Source organism: Micrasema longulum, unplaced genomic scaffold (assembly GCF_059751315.1).
Source record: "Micrasema longulum isolate JH-2025_06_02 unplaced genomic scaffold, ASM5975131v1 h1tg000101l, whole genome shotgun sequence".
Lineage (NCBI taxonomy): Eukaryota > Metazoa > Arthropoda > Insecta > Trichoptera > Brachycentridae > Micrasema > Micrasema longulum.
The window spans coordinates 1327434-1351177 of record NW_028277307.1 but is presented as its reverse complement, the minus strand read 5'-3'; the positions used below and the strand labels follow the sequence as shown (position 1 = coordinate 1351177).

At 29.6% G+C, this 23744-nt stretch overlaps 1 protein-coding gene across 1 annotated transcript in view; it reads left to right on the top strand.

Annotated features, from left to right (window-relative positions):
- The window catches only part of Tsp2A (tetraspanin 2A), a 276209-nt gene that overhangs the window by 113256 nt on the left and 139209 nt on the right, over positions 1-23744 (top strand). The window contains exon 2 of the mRNA XM_088237265.1: positions 17175-17372. Within this exon, the coding sequence (XP_088093391.1) occupies positions 17175-17372 (198 nt within the window). The remainder of the gene's footprint in view (positions 1-17174; positions 17373-23744) is intronic.

The following is a 23744-nucleotide window of genomic DNA, read 5'->3' as shown; positions in this document are numbered from 1 at the left end:
GTCCCTCGGGGACTTCTGGGAAGAAAATAAATTTGATCACATTTTATTGCAACACGACTTGCCACGAGAAATGCCCCCGGGATTCAGTGCAGAATTTGACTTCTCAAAGGACCATAAGCTAAAAATCGATAGAAGACTTACGACGCACGACTGTTTTCTCCTCGTTCTATTTTGAATCTTACTTTAACAGCCGAAAGAAACAAAATAGCAAACCAAGGACTATCGTATTTTTGCATCAATAAAAACACTTTGTAATTTTACAAATTTACACAATGCATTCGTTTTACTTTGAAGCTACCAATCAAAAATAAAACATTTAGTTAAGAAAATACAGAATAAAATTTTATTTGAATCAATTCAGGTATCGATAAAAGTATTTAAAATATTATAAAAAATTCGTTTAAAATATAAGAATAGAGACGAAGAAATTATGCGAAAGGGAATTTGAAAGTCTATCATTTACAGTACTTTTGGTATTCTATTAAAATGGTGTCAAACCTAGAAAGTGATATCTAGTACTCATTTTCAAAATATTAGTTTTTTATTTTGATTAATGATTAAATTACATAATAAAGTTAAGGTTGAAAAACCGACCCGCGAAGTTTCTGAATTGTAATCATACCTATCAAATTATGGTACTTTATTTAATGTGTGCGTGCGTATATATAATAAATATGTGTGCAAGATGGTGTGTTTAAGCATGCGCATCATTAAAAAGCAAGTGGGAGTATAGCGCAGTCAGTTAAAATATTTTGTAATTTATTTTTAAATAAATTAAGGGGCATGTTAAATATATCAATAGATGAGAAAAAATATTTTTAATTTGACTCAGAAAAATAGGAGAAAAAGCGATTTGCATAGTTAGTCCTATAGATTCGCAGATGGAATTAATATTGATTTATTATGGTACTATTTTCTTTATGCATATGTGTATATATATATATATATGTGATTATTACGAGCCATTGTTCTTGAACTTTGCAACAATAGTAATTGGACTCATAAAGGTAATAAACCAAAATCAGTGATCAAACATCCCATTTCCAAGAAAAACAAAAACGTTTTTTTCCGAGTACTTTAGCCTTGCACATGACACGTAAGGCTATTTAATACCGGGGTCTAAATATACATATAAAACAAATATTTCAATACTCGTATTTTCTACTTGCTTAGTGTAATATTACTCTTTGAACTATTACAATAACAATTTTTTTTTTTAATTAAATTTGGTTTATGATTTTTTAATACAAAAAAAATTAGTCATTATTTATTGCTTGAATAATAACGAATGATTTTGAATCTTTTAATTATTAAAATAATTCTGAACAAATTTGGGATACTTACTGTTATGGTTTTCACTTGTTCAGAGTCCTTGCCCGCAATTTGCCATGTGCTTGAACATCAGCTTGAGGAAGACGACCTTGACCGTGTTTTCTTCAGATACCCCATAAATTATTGTTATCCTGAGTTCTTATCTAGACTCACCGATATGAAAATTCCATTCCCTACTCTAAATATATATTAATTTATGACGCAAGGTTGTAAATATGTTTAATATAGAGTGGTAAATATTAAACATTAACACACTAACTTGTATATTTTATTTGATTGAATCGGGCTGTGGTTCCGTGGCTAGTGTTGCGGACTCACGAGCCGGAGGTCCGAGGTTCAAACCCTACTTTAACATTTTCTAATTGTGAGTTATTTACAATTCGTTGAAAATGACCACTTAAATTGAAATATTATGGTAAATTATAAGAACGCTAATATTTTTTTAAAAGTATTTCACATAAAACTTATTTTTATTTTTATATGAACACCTCACTGGGCATAACTCGTGTTGAGACATGCATTTACATTATTTTGATATAAGGTTCTAGTTACAGTAGTTGGTATCGATAATAATATATGCGCCTTCATGCACACACACATATGAACAAATAAAAAGTTAAAACAATAATAATAATAATAATAACATAAAAATATTTTAGAAGGAATATAAGCACTGCACATGGAAACTGTGCAGATATTGAGCCGAGAAACATGCCGCCGTGGCGGGCTATTTAGCTCCTCTACACCGGCCAGCTGCCGGTCCTCCAACATCCGCATAAATACCAGCATATATAAACGACAATTTTTTATACGATAATAAAAAACACTGTATGGATATAAATATTTATTTTCAATAGCAGACATGCAACAAAAATTAGCGGTTCAAATAGACTACTCTATATTAAATAACTCACACATTTGTAAATAAATAAATACAATTGTCACAGGCTAGTAAAACTCAGTACGTTGTTAAAAAAACAAAAAAAAAACGAAGAACAATCTAAAAAATTGATTAGAATGTTAAAACAGTGAAAACAATCAAGATTTAGTTTTAAATAAATTAAGCAATATACCTCCAAATATAAAAGTTAATATTAACTAGCAAATAATATTATTTAAACCTATTTTAATTTTTAATAGATCGTAAAAAATTTCTTCTTTCATTTGACACAAATATAATATTTTAGCTCATTTTTTAAAGTACCTACAAGATTATTATTATTTTAAAGAACATTCCATTTTTCTTTCACATCTATGTAAAAAGTACAAAGAAATGCGAGTCTTTGATATTTATTTTCCTTCCCTGTAGTCCTGTTGACGTACGTTTCTCGTTAAAATCGTTTTATCTTAAAATCAAGTGAAAAAACTCACCCCATAGAATTTTTCATCGGAAACCTCATCTCGAAACGGAAATAAGAGGGGTTTTGTCACGAATGTCATTTTCAGAAAATTAACAACCAGCGGGGTGACATCGAAATAGGTTTCCAAAAAAACACAAAATTTTGTCGGTATGATTGCTCATTTACTTCACATTTTTTCAAATAAACACGATTCTATTTTACTGAAGTAAATCGTTAAAACAATTAAAATTGATGCCAATTGGCATAATAATGTAAGTGTCGATGACTGCGGCGGTGATGTAGATAAACAAAGGTACAATTGAGTACTGTCAGAATCTCATGAGGATTCATCAATTGACAGCTCCTTTGTCATGTTTTATGTTGAGTTATTTACATTTTTTTTTTTTAATTCTCATTTTCTTGTAAGGATGTAAGTTGTGACTCCTCACTAGGGCCCGAAATGCCAAAACACTGAGTTTTGTAAATATTTCAGTAGTATTTTGGGTGCGTGGTGGTGACAGGTGACTTTTGACAGTAAGGAATGAAAAATAAAATAAACTTTTGATTACAACTATAACCAAACGAAAGTGATTCGGTTGGCAAATCTATCATACGCCATCTAGGGAGTGGACATAGAATGACGACGATGACTTACAATTTGCTTGTTTATCTGAGAGAGCTCATCCAACCTCTTTCACAACACGGACTATCTTTTCGTTCTAGTAACGAGAGATACCCTGTCATCACTCTAATTTTCTTGCCTCCTCTTTCACAGTAGTAGCCGCTTGATTGTGAAATAATCTACCCACTAATGTTAGAGATGCCCCTTCTTTATTTACATTTAAGTCAAGATTGAAATGTCACCATCTTAATATTTAAATTGTTCCTTTATCCTTCTTCTTCCCTTCCCATCACGTTTTCTCTCTTCATAGAATAGAATTTTTTAAATATATTTTTATTTTGTTAATCTTTGTTTTTAATTTTTGTATAAAATTGTAAGACTCAATATGTTTATGTATTTATAATTTTCTCAAACTGAACGGTTTGGGTAGGTAGGAAGAAATTGCCTTTAAGCAGTATGCCTGCTCTTATGTGTATATATATTGTATATGTATATAAAGTGTCAAATAAATTAATAATTTGTTGAAAATAACAATATTTTATTATATCGAGTAACAATAATGGTGACGCGTGTGCACAAAAACTAACAGGGCCATCATTTATAAATTTAAACAATGTAACGCGGTTTCTGATTTGGTAACAACTCAATATTAATTGAAAATATGCATAACTTTAATCTTTTTTTTATTGTAAACAATAAAAATAAACTGAAAATAATTGTCTTTGAGCCCTAAAATGTTATATTATTCTTTCAAAACACCTGCTTTTAAAAGCACACTTCTCAGATGCATAATTAAACAATTTAGATAGAAATTTTGTCTTCAACATTAACGCAAAGGTCTTTTTCCATACAGGTAATATTTAAAGTTGCCATAAAACAACGACTTTCTTACCGTCTTGAATATTTAAGTATTTAAATTCATGAAATATTCAGAAACAGAAAAGAATACAGTTTTTTCATTTTAAAAATGTCATAAACGGAGTTCGCTTTAATAATTGAAGCACTTAAAATGAAGAAAAAATCAAAAATTATGGGACAACATTTAATATTTTACACCCCTCTAATAATAAAGGTTATTTTAACGATTCTTTTTTATTAGGTGACATTTAAAGTTCAGCTATGAAATGGGAAAGTTTCTTACAAAAGCAAAGCTTAAAACGTGCCCACTTATTTTAGTTTAATTATTTATAAACATTTAAAGGGCATTTAAATTTGCAGAGGTTAAAAACAATTTTTAATAAATTAAACAATCATTAAAATATTTTACAATTATCGGTAGATTTATTGAATAAAAATACGTATTTTTGTTATTTTTCCAGATCACGTCCCCATTCCCTTATCCACACCCAATGCAAAGGCCCTTAATTGGTAAACTAAAAACTGGGTATTTCAATCATTTGTAACGCAAGGCAAAGATAAGGTTATCAGTTTGACGCTTTGGGTGCCCATTAAGGATTGATTTTATTGCACCTTTAAAAATTGACATTCACTTCGACCCTGCCAGGAATCGAACCTGGAAGCATGGTAGGTGAGGGTATCAACCATTACTCTAAGGGGCAGATTTATCTCGGCTCGATTTTATTTTCTAGAAATTTTATCTGAATTGGTCTGGTTCTATTATATTTGCATAGAGAACTTTATACTTTATTCGGTCGGAAAATGATTTTTTTTTTACCGACAAATTAACTTAAAAACTGTGTTAGTAATTAAAATGTTGATGGTTTACAATTTCAATAATAAAATAATCAAATTATAAAGTAATTACAAACGCATTATTTTTTTTGTTTGCGATTTTTTGAAAAATGAAACTTCAGTTCGAGAAGACTTGGGTTAATTGTTTCAAAAATCAATTGTAATCTTCGAACTGGAAAAATAAAAGAACAAAAGCAAATTAAAATATTTTAAACGTATATTTATAGTTTCTGCCTTAATTAATAAGACATGTTTATTTAAAATTACAATTAGAAAATGTTGTAAATTTTTAAGGAGACAATCAAGTCAGCTGTGATAATTTACCCCAAGGATGGGGGTTAGTTGTCTCAACATTCAGTCCTCGTTGTCACAAGTCACTATCGTTGTCGTTATCATCATCTGACTCCTGATTAGGGTAACAATAGAACGTATCCCTTTTCCAGTGCATTTATTGTCTGTCTAGAAATTACCTTTTGCGCATTTGACCCATTTTTTATTCGGTTTGCTGCCTAACCAAAGTTTAAAACACACTAAACACAATGTTTCTTCGTCGCATTCATTTTCATTAATATTGACTCTTTTCTGTTTCTTTTTTCCTATGCCTGTATAATTTTTAGGTCATTTCGGTTTTATATTTTTCTTTTTCACTGTTAGTTATCTCAGTGACAACTAACCCCATATTTATTAAGAACTAGTACAGGTGGCAATACCAACTTAACTGTCGATTTTAACCCACAAAACTTAAATTTAAAAATCGATCTATTTTTTTTTCATTTAACACAGTAAACCGGTAGCCTTGACACTTTCTGAGGTTGCCAGTATAGACAAGCGATGGAAAAATAGAAAAAAGTATATTCAAATTATATCATCGTTCAGAGATATGGCTATTGTTACAACAAGGACATGTGACAACTAATCTTAAACCCGTATGCAGAGACAAAACTTAAGGTGAGGAAAGTACATTCTAATTTCAAATGCAGAAAATAACCTTAAGGTGAAGACAATAGAATGTACTTTCCTCACCTTATGGTTTGTCTCTGCATACGGGTATTAGTATCCCCTACACCAAAAAACGTAAAGTAAAAAAAAGTTAAATAATGGTTATTTTCCTCTTAATGGTCGAAATACGATTAATCTACTTTTAAATAAGATCTTTGTTTCTGTTATTATTTATCTGATTATAATCTGAGGAATTTAATGCCATATACTGGTAAAAATTCGCGTTCTCAAAATACTGTCATTAAATTTATTATTTTTCTTAAGTTGCTAACAAAAGGTTTCCCATTTAAATGTGTCTTAAATTCACTACAAAAAGTGAAAAAATATATAAACGGTAAAACACGCTTCCATTTTTAAAGAACATTTAAACATAAATCGACTATCATTATGTGATACCTCATTAGCTTCTTTGACATTAAATATCCATTTGTTAGACACTCTTAAACGGGTGGTTTTTAATGTTCAATTTTCATGGAAACACGGCGTTTCCCTTTGATACAATCGCCAGAAATAGCTTTCTACTACCCTTCAGAAAACGCCAAGATGGTTTAATGTACGCAAGGAGTAAATAAGAATGAAAAATGGCCGCCATAACTCCAGGAACATTATTTACTCAGAATTCAGTCTGTTGATGTTATTGGAGACATTCAAGTCGCATCAGCATGACATGTGTTGTTCTTATAAAGCCAGCTTTATTATTTATATGACATAATGTCACTTAAGGCACATTATTACAATAAATATGAATAGCGCTTCTCTTGTATTGTTGAACAATCAAAATCTCATCATAATATTACCTCCCTATAGTTTTATAATGGTAACTCTTTCTCATTTGAATAAGATTTTATTATTTAAAGTGTAATTTCCTAATATTTTAATATGTGTACTGGAGCTATTTAAAAATTTAACGAATATATTTTAAAATAAATAATTAAGGAGTAATTAAGTGTCGTTTCAAAATAACTGTGGTTGCGAAGAGTAAATAACATGTTTAAAAAAAATCATTTGAAATCAAATTAAACATTTTTGAAACCATCTAAATATATTTTGTATTAATATTATACATTTAAAAATTATTATTATTATTAACACATTTATATATGTTAACAAAAAATATAATGAAATCTAATAAAACACCTTTAAGATTTGGTGAAAATAGCTTGCCCACCATATATTTTATTTATTTATTTGACACTTCATATACATATACGATATATAAACATATAAGGGTGGGCATATTGCCCTACGGTAATTTCTTCCTACCTACCCAAATCGTTCAGTTTGAGAAAATTATAAATACATGGACATATTGAGTTTTATAATTGTATGCAAAAATTTAAAAACAAAGATTAACAAAATAAAAATATATAAAAAAAAATTAACACTATACTATGAAGAGAGGAGAGGGGATGGGAAGGAAAAAAGAAGAATAAAGGGACAATTTAAATATTTAGATAGTGACATTTAAATCTTGACTTAAATGTTAATAAAGAAGGGGCGTCTCTAAGATAAGTAGGTAGATTATTCCACTATCGAACGACTACTACTGTGAAAGAGGAGGCAAAAAAATTAGAGCGATGACAGAGTTCCTTTTGCAGGTTGGTTCTGTATAGCGGAATATGAAATAATCTATGCTGACGCTGTCTTATGTAATTATCAGGATTAAACAAACCAATGCTCCTCATAATCTCAAAATTATCGGCCATACCGCTCAAAAATCGACGAAAATGTGAAGTCAAATACACATTCCTTCTAGTCTCAAAACTGTTGTAGCCAAGCATACCCTGGAAACAACTCAGTCAGGTAGAGCCAAGGATAATACCCGCACTCTCTCATGTAGGGATATATCAGAAACTTCTTTTAGATTTTCTCTATCTTGATTTCATGTGGCCCCTAAATCATCGGGCCACCCTCGAGTCTAATTCGCGCTAAGTTTTAACTGAATGCTGTTTTACACGTGATTTAGTTCATGAGAAAAAATAAAATCACACACTGCTAATAAAAGTGTTAATCGATCACAATATGGTTAAAAGTTCAGCATTTCTCCTTTATCTTTTTTAATAATTTGTATTTCTTCAATTCTACCAACCGGTTTTTTTTTGTAGAAAGGTAATGACTGGACAAAAACCTAGACTTTCAAATTTATTATCTAAAACGTTCTCTAGTTTTATTTAAATATTCTATGTTACATTTTGTGTTTATAAAATGAAGTACCTCTCTTAACAACTAAACTCAAAGTTGTATCGAGTTTTCAATATTATTTAATGAAAAGTATTTGAACTAGAACGCAAATATGATGACATTTTTTTTTATAATCTAAACCCACTTAACATTTTATAACGAATACATTTTACGAAAATACTTTGAATATGTCCAAATTTTTTTAAACAACACTGAATTTCTCTCCCTACGGAGTTATCAACATTGAATTTTATTGAAACAGAGAGCGAAAATAATTTTGAGTAGAGAATATGTTACACAATCTATAATGTGGACATTTAAATCAACACATAATCTGTAATACTTGTAAATACGTAGATTACCATACTTACTTCTCAAAAATGTTTTACCTCTCTATTGCAATGAATTCTAATGAAACATGTGATGACGTGTTCTTTAATTTTGATTGTTATTTAAAAATTTATAAGCACTTTTCGTACAAACAAAATTGAATATCTGGAAACTACTCGACATCGGTATAAATAAGTTTTGTTGCCACTAAATATTTTTAATATAAAAGTTGTTATTAAATTCATGGAAATTAATCATTTGAAAAAAATGTTGACAATTGGTTAATTAACAATGATAGATGTTTAATTAAATACAAACAAGTTTCATCTTTAAATAACTACAATTTTTAATTACGGTTATAAAATCTCTGGTAATAAAAAACGGTTAAAAATTTATCGTCGGAAAAAAATACTTTTCCTGCAGTTGCAGGTTTTAATGCCGCGAAGGGAGTTAAAAGTTAGCAGAGAAGTGATAAACCTTTGGAAGTTCCCAGGGGTCACTTTAAGAGAAGTCAACTTTCGGAAAATGTTTTATTCTTAAAGTTCGTCACATTATTTCCTTTAGTATTTTGTGTTCTAGGGAAATGAGAATGGATTTCAAGTCGGAAAATAGGCCAACTTGAGTTGATGAATTCAAATTTCATTTTATTGTTTAACAAAACTCGTATTTTTAAAACGTAAAGCCTTTGTGTGTTATAACCCTTTGCTCTCTGAAAGTCAAAATTTGTCTTGGTATAAAATAACTCAAATATCTCATGAAGGTGAATTTTTGGTCATAGGAAATATGACAATATGTCTGATTATCGTAGGCAACTGAAATGGCTCAAAATTAGACAGCGGAGAGACTATCCCTCCCTCTCACTTCTATTCAAAATATTTTATAGTCCTAACGCTCTTATATACCTCCGTGAAAAATTTCAACGCTTATAAGTTCATGGTTTACCTCTTTGTTCTAATTCTCAGAGCACTATTTTAATACTAATCAAATAAAATCAATCGAAGTATTTTTTCGCTTTTCTGTCTATGTGAAAAGCTACGGTTTCGTTTTATTAGTGGGTTTATTTAATTTGGTCATGAGATAGTAAATATAATATGCAAACAGTTATAAATTGGAGCCGGTTTTTAGGGTAACATGCTTTAATATAGTGAGATATATTAGTTTATATAAGTAAACTTCAATTATTATGTTTAAAACGCTTTTAATTTTATGTATTTACAAAGTGGTAATTTTTGTGTCGCGTAATAAAAAAACTGAACATTGAAATAATATCTCAAGGGATGGTGCGTGTTTTTAAAAAATGTTTTTTTAAGTAGGTCTTTGTAAGTTCCTTAAATTCGAAATGTTGGGTCGTGGTCTTAGCAGTGATAAAATTTTGAATTATTTAGAGTCAATACACTCAGATTGTGAAAAAATTGATAGTGGAAAATAGTACTGAAGCTGTTGAACCCGATAACTTTAGAGAACCTATTTTAAAACCTCAATGTGTATTAGATTACAATAAAAACATGGGGCTGGTTGACAAAGCAGACATGATGCTTAGTAACTTGAATTGCATAAGAAAATCAGTTATGTGGTAAAGGAAGGTTGCTTTTCATGTTATTGATCTTTATTTGTTAAATGCACATATTATTTTTCAAACAATAAAATCAACAAAAAATAGCTTGGCCGATTTCCAATTGGCAGTAATTAAACAATTAGTGAAAAAATATCACAAAGTTGCTGCCCATATTCGCCATCTTACAACATTAAGTGATAACCCACTTCGAGCATCCTCGTCAACAACAAATAAAAATATACTCATTAAAATTCTTTCCACAGAAAAAGTGCCAAACTCCCGTCGAAGGTGTCGTATCTGTGCCACTTCTAAACTAAAACAAAAAATGAGAAAATAAACTAAATTTGTGTGGGCTGAGTCTTATGTGCCGCTGTGCGTTGATAAATGTTTTCAAATGTATCATGACAAAAGAAGAACTGATTCTTCTGACAGTTATAATTGAAAACATTTCGTTATTTTACTTATTTTATTTTATATATATATTTTTTTTATTAACATAAACGGCAAATCTGCCTTTTACAAACATTTATAATATGAACATATTTGGCTTAATATATATATTTTTTTTAAATATGAATTTTCTTTTACCCAAGATTTATAAAAAAAAAATTAACTAAATATTGTATAAGATTTATATTTCAAAAAATAACCTAAAAATTATACAGCATATTCAGTAGAAAGTTGTTCATTTATTTTTAAGTGTGGTATTTTTAATCTAAGACCTTTTCAAGTGTTAACTATAAAAACTGTAACGGCGCCTGGCGGCAGCTAGCAGTCTGCTGCGGTACCCGCGCATGGCTCTGTCATGCGGTATGTAAAATAATATACTATATGCACGCATCTACTTATGTAGTCTAGCTATAGCGACGCTGGCCTTGTATGGGAGATTATCTTCGATGGTTTATCAAGTTTTAGTAACGTTTGGGGTGTTTATTTACATCTAAAAACGTAAAAGCTGTTAAAATATGAGCGTTATTATTGTTTAAAGTCATTAATCAGATTTGGCAAAAGGACTGCCTAGTGTAAACGTAGCGCGGGATATTTTTGTAGCGCCGAATAGGTTAATTTTTGTTTTCTATAAAATGCGTTTTGTGGAATCATAAAAATAAAACTTTTATTTTATTGGTTGGTTGGAAAAAATGCCATTTAGCAAAAAGTTCGCCAATGTACAATTATCATTATGTACAAAAAGTTTTTAAAAAATATGATAAAAATATCTAATAATAAATAAATAAAAAAATAAAAATTGTCTGGGTATAAAATAACTCATATATCTATAAAATAACTCATATAACACATGTATTTCGTGTAACCAATCACTGCCAGTATATTTTGTTAGTAGTTTTGGCCATGTTGAAGTTATTAGTTCCAAAAAACGGCTTATGGAAATCAGTTTTGCGTAGAATAAATCAGTATTTAGAGATCAAATTCTTATCCGCAATAAGTAGTGCATAGGGCACTGCATTTTTAAGTCAGTCAAATTAAAAGTATCTCGATCACCTGTTACGTACGTACGTTTGCTTCAGGTACCAGTCCAGGGACAGCGAAATTCTTCAGTGAAAAACTAACTACAACAACAAATTTTTCTTGTCAACCTTCCCGGGAATCCAACCCACAACCTTACGGATCGTGGGCAAACGCGCCAAATACTTCACAACGAGGTGGATGTTTTTTCACTCGATTTTCTAATTCAGGATTTTTACCTCAGACCAGTCATCGAGTCAAAAAATTCATCTTGATTCTATATTTTCACACACATAGCTGTATTCTTAATTCGCCCGAACAGAAAAATCATCATTGTACAATTTTCTACGCTACATGGTTTTACGAGCACCGTATTGGTAAATAAATTTCAGCGTATTTTAATTATCTGTAATTAAGTCAAAGAAATATGTTAAGAAAAGTAATTTGAAAAAGGTTCTATATTTTGTATTTAAAAATAAAAAATTAATATTATCATTTATCATTTCGAATTATTATGTATGTGATAAAAAAAAAAAGTTGAATACCACGACTTTCTCGATAAATCCGTGTTTAGTCGGGACTATGCACTCGATGTATGTAATAAATGTAGATATTAAAATTAAATCAAGGTTCAAATGCATTCATTTTTTGAATAATCTGCGTCAATAAAAAAATAAACCTTGATTCTCCATCAAAAATAAAAAAGCTTTCTATAAAATATTTTTAAAAACACCTAAGGGCTTAAATAAAATTAAATTGTGTAATACTAGCTGCAGCAGCTTATTGCATTTTGTTTAAATAAACAAGATGTTTACGATGCGAACACCAGTTTGGAAAATTTGAAATTTAGCATTGAAAAAATATCGTCATCATTTTTTTTTACAGAAAATAAATATTTGCGTTCACATAATTTACCCACATATTTCAATTTCGATGGCCATTTTTAACAAGTTGTAAATAACTCAATATTATAAAATGGAAATCAATTTGGAGTAGAGTGGGTTTCGAACCTCGGACATCTGATCCGTATATTTGCAACTAAAAAAATCAATATTTTGTGATCACCTTGTCAGAAATTGAACCCGAGACCTCATACATGATAGCAAAACCTTCAATCCAATGCACCATTAAACAGGCATAACGCGTTTAAATACATATATTTGTTTTATTAATAAATTTCATAAAACGTACTTGTTTAAAAAAAATTCTATACATATCTACTTTTATACATCTAGTTTTATACATTTAGTTTTATACATTATATTTTTTTATATACCCTGTTTAAAAGTTAAATTGGAATGAATTGTTTTTTTTTAGGCAATTTAATAATAATTATCACGATTTATGAACACACATAACGATTTTTTTTATCTACTACATGTTAAAGGTAGATTTATCTAGTTAATGTGTAGTCTGCATAACTAGGGACAAACAGTTTTAAGGCAGATATATTTTTTTGCAAAATTAACAAAAACATGACTAAATGTTGATTTTTTATGCATATTCAACTGAATTACACTATTTATTTTTTCAAAATGTATTTCAGTAAACTTTCCGGTTTACTTGTTTATAAATTTATTTAATTGAATATGTTCAATGTTTGGGTAACACATTAAATACTTCGGATCCCAGAAACCTGAAATTTCTTTTCTCGAATTCAGAGTTTGTGGTAGACCCCACGATCTATCTTCTAGTTTGACTCCAGGTAGTATGGGAGTGTTTTTTATATTTATTTAAAAAAACAATTTGCTTTTACCAACATTATTTTTCTAAAAATATACACATCTTTATATCAAAGATCCTGAATTCCTATCAAACAACTTGACACTGGGGTACCTGAACGGCTTTGTAAATGTATCATCATTATTAGTTAATGATCAATTTTTGAGTGGTTTAAAGCAACATTTACAGCCTTTATAAAAAAAGGCAAATACTTCATTCTAAAGGTAAAATTATTTCTTACTCCTTATAAATCAGACATTAAACGTTAGTAGGTATAAAAAGATGTCTGGTTTGTTTTTGAGAAAACCGTTTTTTGTCAAAATCTGTAAAAAGCTGTTCATTGGAAAATAAATATGTAAAATGCATTCACTTTAGCAAAGTAAAGAAGATGTACCTGTTGGAAAATGAAACTTTCTGAAAATATAACAACAGTAATCTTTCATACAGAACAAACTACCCTTGATTCATTACTCAGTACACCGGGGTGGGTACCTAACGAAACAAAAACAATACACGTTGTTTTAAATTACAAAGCTCCGGCTGTCTCACAACTATATTGCATCCCGCATGCATTTTTCTCGTTAACGATACACCCCTTTGTTTTCAGGGATGGACGGTAAAGTTTTGGAATTCGCCACCTAAATATTCAAAATACGAAAGTTTCACACCGTTTTTTACAAGTATAATGGAGTTATTATAATTTCCAAAGTTGTATGCCTTTATTTTTTTGACTAGGTTAGACATCAATTAGATGAAAAAAATATTTAGATATTTATAACATTTATTTTTTGACCTGAAAAATAGCCCGCATAGTTATTTTTTAGTCTCGCATATCATTTTGTCACCATTTGACCAGTTAAGTTGCCTTACATAGATTATTCCCTGTTCAGTATAATTATGAATATTGTTAAAATAAAAAATATGTTTATAAATAAGAATATAGTCATTATCATCTTACCATTAGATCAATATAAACCTCAATTAAACTTTTTAATAAGGGTAAAATAATAATTTAACGGTTGGTTTTTTTATAATAACCATTACAGTTTACCAAAAAGTAAAAATAAAAAAACAGAAAAACGCAAAACTAATAACAGGTTTCGTTGAAATGTTAAAAAATATATCACTCATTAAAAAATAACAGAAATTTATAATTGAGGTGAAAGGGAGAATTAAAATTTCTAAAAAAGAGGAAGATTATGATTCTGGTATATCTTTGATTATTACTTACGCACGTAATAAATAAAGATTTTGGTAAATTATTTTTCCTCTCCCTTTTTTTATTTTCTTTACATAGGTAATTTCCACATAGGTGGAGCATATTTATGCAATCTTGCCCTACGCTAGCACTTTTTTTATCAGAGGATATGATAATCCAGCCTCCTGGACTCGGTAATTGGGCATCAATTAAACTTTTATCGTATGCATAATTTATATTAACAATATAGCCATTATGTTACTATTACGCAACTACCATAATATTATTTTGAATTCTCTGTTTCAATAGATTTTTCCTATTAGATTTTTCGTATTTTCTAATTGAAATTTCAATTACTTTCCTAACGTTTAAAAAGCTGTCTAAAAAAACTCCTTTGAGTCACTGTGCAGTAAACAGAGGTAATTAAATGATTGCCTGATAATCACTGTCTCTTTTCATCGTATAAAAATTATGCGTGTCATGCTAAGTAATCTAATTAAATTACATGTCTGTCTCTCTAATGAATAATTTATATATTTGTCTCGGGGTACTCGATATGTTGTCATTTTTGGAGATCTTGATCTACAAAATATTTCATTTAAAATCTATTACCTTTATCTTAATATGTGATTTAATTGTTTTCTTGTGTTTTAAGGTTTACTCAAACGTTACAAGAAAGTTTGTAGAAGTAATAATAGTAGGTAGTTGCCGAGATATTAATTAATTAAGTGCAATTTGCAACGCCTGTTACATCACAAGAACAGGTGGGCAATCAAACATGTGTTCTTTGTCTGTAAATTTTAATTTATTTATTTGCTTCCTTAATCTCAAGTTGTTAAACGAACATTTTATCCGTTTTTATATTAATACATTACATCACAATCATTTTAAAAATAGGAATTCTTTAAAATAAGGCAATGAGGATTATACTCAGAAAAAATATATATTCTAATGTAGAAAAAATGCACAAAGAAATTGGCTTGCTCACAGCAAAGTGACAAATCAAATGTAATGTGGCAATTTTTATACATAAAATAATTAAGGGGATGAATAAAATAGAAACAATAATAAAATTTAACCAACAATGTCATACATATGAAACAAGGGGTAAAAAAAGATAAGATTGAAAAAACAGAATCTCAAAACTCATTGTACAAGGGATTGAAGCTGTACAATGAGTTACCTGAAGAAATAAAGGAAATAGAAAAAATTTAAATATTTAAAATTAATTTGAAAAATATGTTATTGAGAAATTTTTATAAAAATATTTTTATGTTATTAAATGTTTATATTTGTTCTTAAGGTGTTATAAACTAACTTAAAAAAGCATAAATATTTTATTTTTAAATAACTTTAAATGACACAAACTGCTGTTTTTATTTTTAAGATACGTTTTTCATAATTATTTTATTTAATATCTCTTAATTCGGCACTGTTATAATGGAAATACGTCGTTATTAATACAACATACTACAACAATAATAAAATGAGTCATTTTCGCTACGAGTTCTTACAGAAATCTCTTTAGTGGCGCTGACAAATACGCTGAAGTGAAAAAACTAATATGGCAATACATGCTCTCATTATGCCAAGCAACAATAATCGGGTTTTCTTCTACTTTGTATGTGTTAAGGGAGTCATTAGTGTGGCAAATGTAATCCGTGTTCACTTGAGTTGCTTTATAGCCAGGGAATATTTGAACGCTAATTTGCTATAATTCTACCATAAATTACTTCCTAAGATCATTGTTTTTTTTCTTAATTTGTTATTGTTTTTACTGTCTTTGTGTATCTTTCAGTTTAAATACCAGCTTACTTATTCCTTTACATCTACATTAAAGTAATTGATATTGGTTTTACGTAGGTTTACTGACATTTTATGGTTGACTAGTTAAGTGTGTTATTATGTTTATTGGGTAAGAATGAAAAGTTACTTAACAACACTCGGAAGTTTGGCATAAAGGCTGTTTTATAGCAATTCGTATTTTTACTAATAGTTTTTTAAAATTATATTAAACCCACCCGTTTCTATGGTCTAACTGGAGTTGCACTTATTTAACTAATATCTCGACAACTACAATAAATACTACCACAAAATTTTCGGAAATCTCCGAGTAAACTTTTAGACTCGAGAAAAAAGATTACATGAAAATTTTATCACATATTTAGGTATTCATACAATTTAATTTTAAATAAAATATTTTGTCCATCAGAATCTCTAAAAATGTCAAAATATCAAGTACCCTTAGAAATGGGTTTCCTTAGAATGGAGTATATGGGTTTCATTTGAGGAAAAGAGATGTAATCTAATTAGATCACTAAGCAAGACACACACATATTTTAATAAAATGAAAAGAGAATGATTATCAGACGATCGTTTCCTGACCTTAGGTTACCTGAAGTTAACCTTAGGTTACCTGAAGTTAATCTTAGGTTAACTAAAGTTTACTTAAGGTTACCTCAGGTTTTATAATATTACTAGTAAAATTAAAATGAACAAGAAGATACAAATATTTAAAACATTGACCAAAAATTTTATTTAAAAAATGTTGACTTTAGCTAAAATGCTTCAAAGTGGTAAACCTATAATCTGAAGAAAAAACCCATTGTTAATAGCTGTTGATCAAATAACCTGATCCCAAAATTGCGTTTAATGGCAAAAATTTACTATTTATGAATTTTTTCCAATTTAAAGTCGCTTTTGTATTGTCAGTAATAACGAAATCATTTTTTTTTTCAGTTGCTGGGAGCGTCAATCTTTGGCCTTTCGCTGTGGATTCGGGTGGAGCCAGGATTCAATGAATGGATCGACGTCCTGAATATCAATGAGTATTATATTGGGATCTACATACTGATTGTGTCCTCAATTATCGTCATGATCGTATCCTTCATTGGCTGCGGTGCAGCACTGATGGAGAACACGCTCGCATTAACTATTGTAAGTCCTTTTTTTAAATATTTATAATAATTTAAATAATGTGTGCGGCACGTGAAGTTCTAAATTTGACATTTGCTCGGTTCAGAATATTGTAAAAACAACTGGTAGAAATCTAAAATAATGTTTTTTCTTCGTATGAGCAGTAATCTAAAACTGAAATGCTTAAAATGGCAGTAAACATGATAAAAAGTTGCTTGAGAACCCTTAAATCACAACGCTTTACTTTCAACTCAATGGGTGACTGTAATTTCCACTAATGTTATTCGGAAAAGAGTAACAAAAATGACAATGAGTTAATCATTGAACAATTGAGTTAGTAACATGTAGCCGTTCTAAAAGGTATATTTTGAAAAGTACGTAAATGGTTAGGTTAAGTCAGTTTTGTCAAAAAAATCCAACGCAACTGTTAGTTATTCCATTACACTAGCATGATTATTCGAAAAACGTGTACTTACATGCATTTAAATAATCTTCCGTTAACGTGCCGTTTCATCACTTAATGGTGCACAAGATGGTATTTGAATAGCGAATCTCGTAAAATCCAAACTGTTATAAAATGAAAAATATTCGAATAATACGAGGTAACTACACGCTGCGCTGGTAAGGATATAATCTTCATTATCGTTTAACCCATTTCTTCAAAGCGAGAAGATATGAATTGTAATACGTAATAATGACGTTATACGTTCTCTACGCTGGAGCATTTCGCATTTGAAAATGGGACATTATGACGTCATCTTCCCTCGAAACACTTCAGCAACCGCTAAGCATTTACCTCGCAACAATGGGCACTTTTGGGAACGTGCTAGCTGTGCGAGTTATAGCGGACGGAGGTGTTGTCTGCGTCCTATTTTTGGAGTGTGTGCAAATGTGAGGAAAGGAATTTCCGAGGGCGAGAAAGATATTAAGTCAGTCAACAAACAGGAACCTCAGCGTTGTTATAATCATTTTTTTTTTAAATCATTATTTTTTCATTAACCGACAAATGTAAACAAACTCTTCGTAGTTAGGTTTCATTAATATCCAAATTCAAGAATATTACATTAGAAAACTAAAATTCAAACTGTTACAACTCTTTAAAAGTGAAAATGGCTTTAATTAAAACACCGATAAGAATAAAAATAAAAATAATAAAAACCAATTTAAATTTGCGGTCTCACGCATGGAAAGTTCCGGATTTAATTTCCGGTGAGATGACAAAATTTTTATGTGATGTTTCTTAAGCTTAAGTTTTGGTTATTCACCACAGTGATCGGGCAAAATTTTGTTTTTTTAATGTACTTATTTGCACTTGAACAATGAAAATGGCACTCTTCCAAAATTTACGTTATTAGACATGACAATATAGTTTACATAGCACAATTATTGGCAGTTATTTGACTTGTAAAGCAAAAATGTTGCTGTCGTGCTTCATTTTTTATTAAATATTTTTTCATCAGGAATGAAGCTATTGAGAATATAGGAGTCTAGAAAAATATGTAAATAATAATTCAAAATTACGATCGGTTTTTTTGCCGGGTTCTACCCATGGGTAGTTGATCTCCTAATTCACGAATTGACATTTTTCGATTCTCTATACGTCTGCTTTGAAAGGGAAAGGGAGAAAACCAACTATCTAATATTTTCAGTTACAATTTTGTTATTTAAATTCAAGAAACAACAGTAGCATAGTAATTATTACGCCATTGTTATTCCTAAAAACATTTCAAACTAGATGGCACAAGTGAGTGAATTTAATTGTTTTTTTGTGTGGAACTGCTGTCTTGTAAAAATGTTCGTTGAGTTGAGCTACTGTTATTTTAGAAGCGCATTTTGAAAAATTAAAATACAATTATCACACAGTTTCTCGTTTAACTCAAATCAGTGGAACGATGTAAATTACAATTGCTATTATCTACTCGTATGCATAAGTTAAGTTTTCGGGAGATTGTGAATTAATTTTTGTTTCGTTTATATGACGAGGGTAAATTAGTCATTTATCTTTGATGAATGTACTCCCTAAATCAGTGAACGTACAATTTCCGATTTCTCGTGACAAAAAAGCTGTCATCTGTGGAGTATGTTTGTGCCAAACAGTCTGAGAAGATTTCAGAACTGACACACTTCCGCTTCCGACATGCGGATGTTGGACCCACACGACAGCGCCATGTGATTGTTTTAGTTTCCGGATCTGTCGTTTACTCGTCAAGTAACACCAAACATAGCGATATCGCTTCAAACACAATATTATTTATCAAATTGTTTCATTTTTTCTTCAATTTGTTCCCAAAATCGTTTGAAAATATCCTCTCTTCACAAATAGGAATCTGTCAAACACAAAATATCTATAAAATAATACTTGCTGATTTCATTTTATATTCCTCTTGCTTATTTTAAAACAAACTCATTTTTAAAAATTAATCTTAGGTCTTTTATATTATGTACTGAATAAAGTTTACTATTTTTAACAAAAGTATTCACTTGACTAGAAGTATTCAATTGATTTTATTTTTGTGTTCATTTGTATACTAAAACAAAAAATTTACGTACCCACATAACCGTAAATATGGTTTAACGATAAGTGATCATTTAATTTAAATATTTATTTACTTAATGAAAATTAATCATTGAATTCGAATTTTATGAATTAAAGAACTTCACAATTTAATATTGGTAAAAGAAAAAATATTTTTCATTATTTTGTATAATTATATTAAGGGATATTTCAAACATTCACTAAATTTGCTTTCGCAGTGAAATATTTATGTTTAAATGTTTTTTTTATTTACTTATATACCTTTGAGTACTAAATTATATTTATTATACTTAATTATATTCTTTTTATACGTTAGCTTGTACAATTAATTTTTTTAACAATAAACTAGTTATGGCCCTACCCATAGAAGTTTAAGTCTATGTCGACATTTTTCCAAAATTATGTGAGTGAATGAACTGACCTTTTTTGAAGATTTTTCTTATTTCCATGGAAAACTGCGTCAAAACTCCACACTCTTGGTATTTTTTTTTGTTGGTTTTTTTTTACAGTATATTTATTTTGGTTTATAATTAATTATATTTTATAATTTGCTATGCGTTTTGTACCGAAATCGATTTGCGATTAACATGTACTTCTGTCTAGTTCGAAGCGGACACTGACACCAGATGAAAAATAATAACCATTGATGGTTTTTCAAAACCTCATATAAGTGCGAAGAGAAAGGAATGAATTTGGCGAGAGAAAAGGAGATAGATATAGGTATTTATTTACGCTGTAACATATTATCAAAACGGCCTAATCAACCGGTTTTATCGCTCTCGTGGCATCGTCAGAACGGAATGGTTTTATAAAAGCTTACTAGCAGTTTGATGATTGTGAATATTTTGTACAAATAAAATATGCAATAAATTGAAATGTTTTTTTTTTTATTAAAAAGAAATATTTTTGTTCTTATGATTTACCCAAATATTACATTTTAGGGCCATTTTCAACGAGTTGTAAATAACTCATTGTTAGAAAATGGATATGAAGTTGGAGTAGAGTAGGATTTAAACCACGGACCATTGATCCGTGAGTCCAAGACACTAGCCACAAGACCACAACCCGATTGAAATTTAAAGTAAAACGATGTATTTTGTCACGAATAAAAGTTTTCGATTAAAATTGATTGATTGGAGCCCAAAATATACTAAAGTATAGTCAATGGTGACTTTGTTAATTTATTTTTAAGGATTTATTGTTTTAATATTTAATATTTTTAATTATTTACACAAAACCAATAATTTTAAGAATTTTTTATGAATAATAATAAATCACCTTACTTAATAAATGCACCGCGGTAAGCTTTGAGATGGCTGAAAAATTCTAATTTTCTAAAACACAAGTTTTCAACGTTATGTCTATACCACAGTTTTATAATTAAGAAATGATTTTTTTAATACGCTGTGAGATTACTACTGTATTTCTTTAAACGTCCACCGCACCTTAAAGAAACAATCGTTTTATTTTAAGTATTTCTGTTTTTTTTTTTTAATTTTTATATTTTGGGCAATTACATCAAATTTCAACATTTAATTCATTGACATTGTAATTTTTTTCGGCTTTAATCCAATGATTGCAAATATTTTTTGTTTTTTAACTTGTAATAAAAAAACCCAAACAATCCGTGCTGTAATATTTTCCTGAAATCACCTCAGTGGTGGTCATTTTTGGGATAAAACCACTATTTGTATAATGGCGAAGGATTCCAAACCTTTTCAGATGGCTAAACAAGGCTATCAAGTGGAGGTATTGTCTATAATGGGCCGCGGGAGAATTTAGATCGAGTTCACCCCTAAAAATTGGTATCATCAATGGCAGTGATTGCCCATCAAATGCGTTCTAAGTCTCTAAGATATCAAAAACCTAGCATCTTTATATTATTGACATATATATATTAGGACCAAAGTGGGACAGTAACCAATTTCATATTTTTTCAGCAGAGACGATTTTCTATATCGGTTAAACAAGAAACCATGCTGGTTTCTTTTGTTTTGTCTCAGTTTTTTTAATGAGTGCTACATGAAAATAGAATTGTGAAAATACAATATTTTTTAACTATTCTCGTAAAAATGTTGTATTCCTGACTAAACTTTTTTTTCCGTGTTTATTTTATTTCATTAAAGAACAACATTTCTCTGTAAGCATGCAGTCAAGCTTTCGTTTCGTAGGTTTGTTCGTATCTTAAATAATATATCGCACTCTAACGCAGCAAAATTGTGTTTTCCTATCGTTTCCGCTACATAGATACGAACAAATACTCTGTGGTATTTGTGCCGACTACTCTGAACCGGGTCTGTGGCACATTAATTTATATCACTTATGCGATATTCTTCTCTCGCGGCCATTTCTGAATTTTATTAGTGCTTCCCATGGCGATATTAGCATTAAATGGCTATTAATCGACGCTAGTAGTTCGACTACGGAACAATTCTATTTCTATCAACCACCGCGCGGTCCAGGGAATAATTAAACCTGCTTTGGTGCCTGAAGATTTATTTTTCATTTACCGACTTCGCTTTTTCAATCTTATCAATTTCAGGAAATTTGTTGGTTTCTGAATTTTAAACAAGAATTAAAATTTATTCCTTGCTACGTTCATTTTTCTAACAAAATAGTTATATTTTCATGTGTTGTTTATTTAATATTTTTCATATTACAACAAAGATGAAGAACATTTAAGAGAAGGTAATATAGAAGTCCAGGCATCTACAGGACTTATGACCTGTCAATAGCTGGTTGAAGTGGCCATTTTACATACTGTATAACATTCACCATTCTGACTATATTTGAACATCTTTATTCCTTCAATTCTTTCATCTGTTGATGTTTGTGAAGTTAAAGAGCTGAAACTTTTATTTATTCGGGTGAGATTCATCTTATTGAATTATTTCACCTACATACTAGGCAACGCCTGAAAATATTATTGTTTCAATTTCTTTACTTTTTTATGGACCAGGTAATTTATCAACAATATTTTAAGTTTGTCCAAATTTTTGTAGACAAGCACTGGATTCAACTCCCTGGGGAGCTGTTTATATTAACATATTACAACAGAGATGAAGAACATTTAAGAGAAGGTAATATAGAAGTTCGGGCATCTACAGGGCTTATGACCTGTCAATGGCTGGTTACCTTCTCTTAAATGTTCTTCATCTCTGTTGTAATATGTTAATATAAACAACTCCCCAGGGAGTTGAATCCAGTCCCTGTCTACGAAAATTTGGACAAACTCAAAATATTGTTAATATTTTTCAATTGTTGTTTTTATTTATTTATTATTTTAAAACCCCGATAAATTAACCAAACAAACTCATTCCTTTGAGATTTTTTACCCGCATTTATAAACCCTCACGGAGTAATGATGTAATAACTCATATTTACAAATAAGTTATTAATAAAAAATACTTGGTACACTTCTACCTATTTGTTTGACTAATAAGCGCTTTCACCCTCTAATGAGTATCTTCAGACTGATGAATATTATACAGTAAATTTAAAACTAAATATTGTCTTAAGTGTAGGTACATTTAAAAATAAATTGAACGAGATACAATGACCTTTCGGATTACATTCATTTAACTTTTTTTTTTTTCTTTTGAAATTCATATTCTATTGTTAATAATAATATTTTTAATAACTTTAACAAAGGTTGTCCAAGTCATTTGCTTAGTTTGTTCTGAATGTAAATTGTATAATTTTAGTCCCAGGTTTATTAGTGTCGACTGTTTATAGTCGTGTTTGTTAATGTTACATATGATATTGTTTGCATACTCTCGTATTATGTCCATGTAAGGTACGAATGTTTTCAAGTTTTAGTTCTTCGTCTACAATTACATCAGTGGCTTTACACCTGA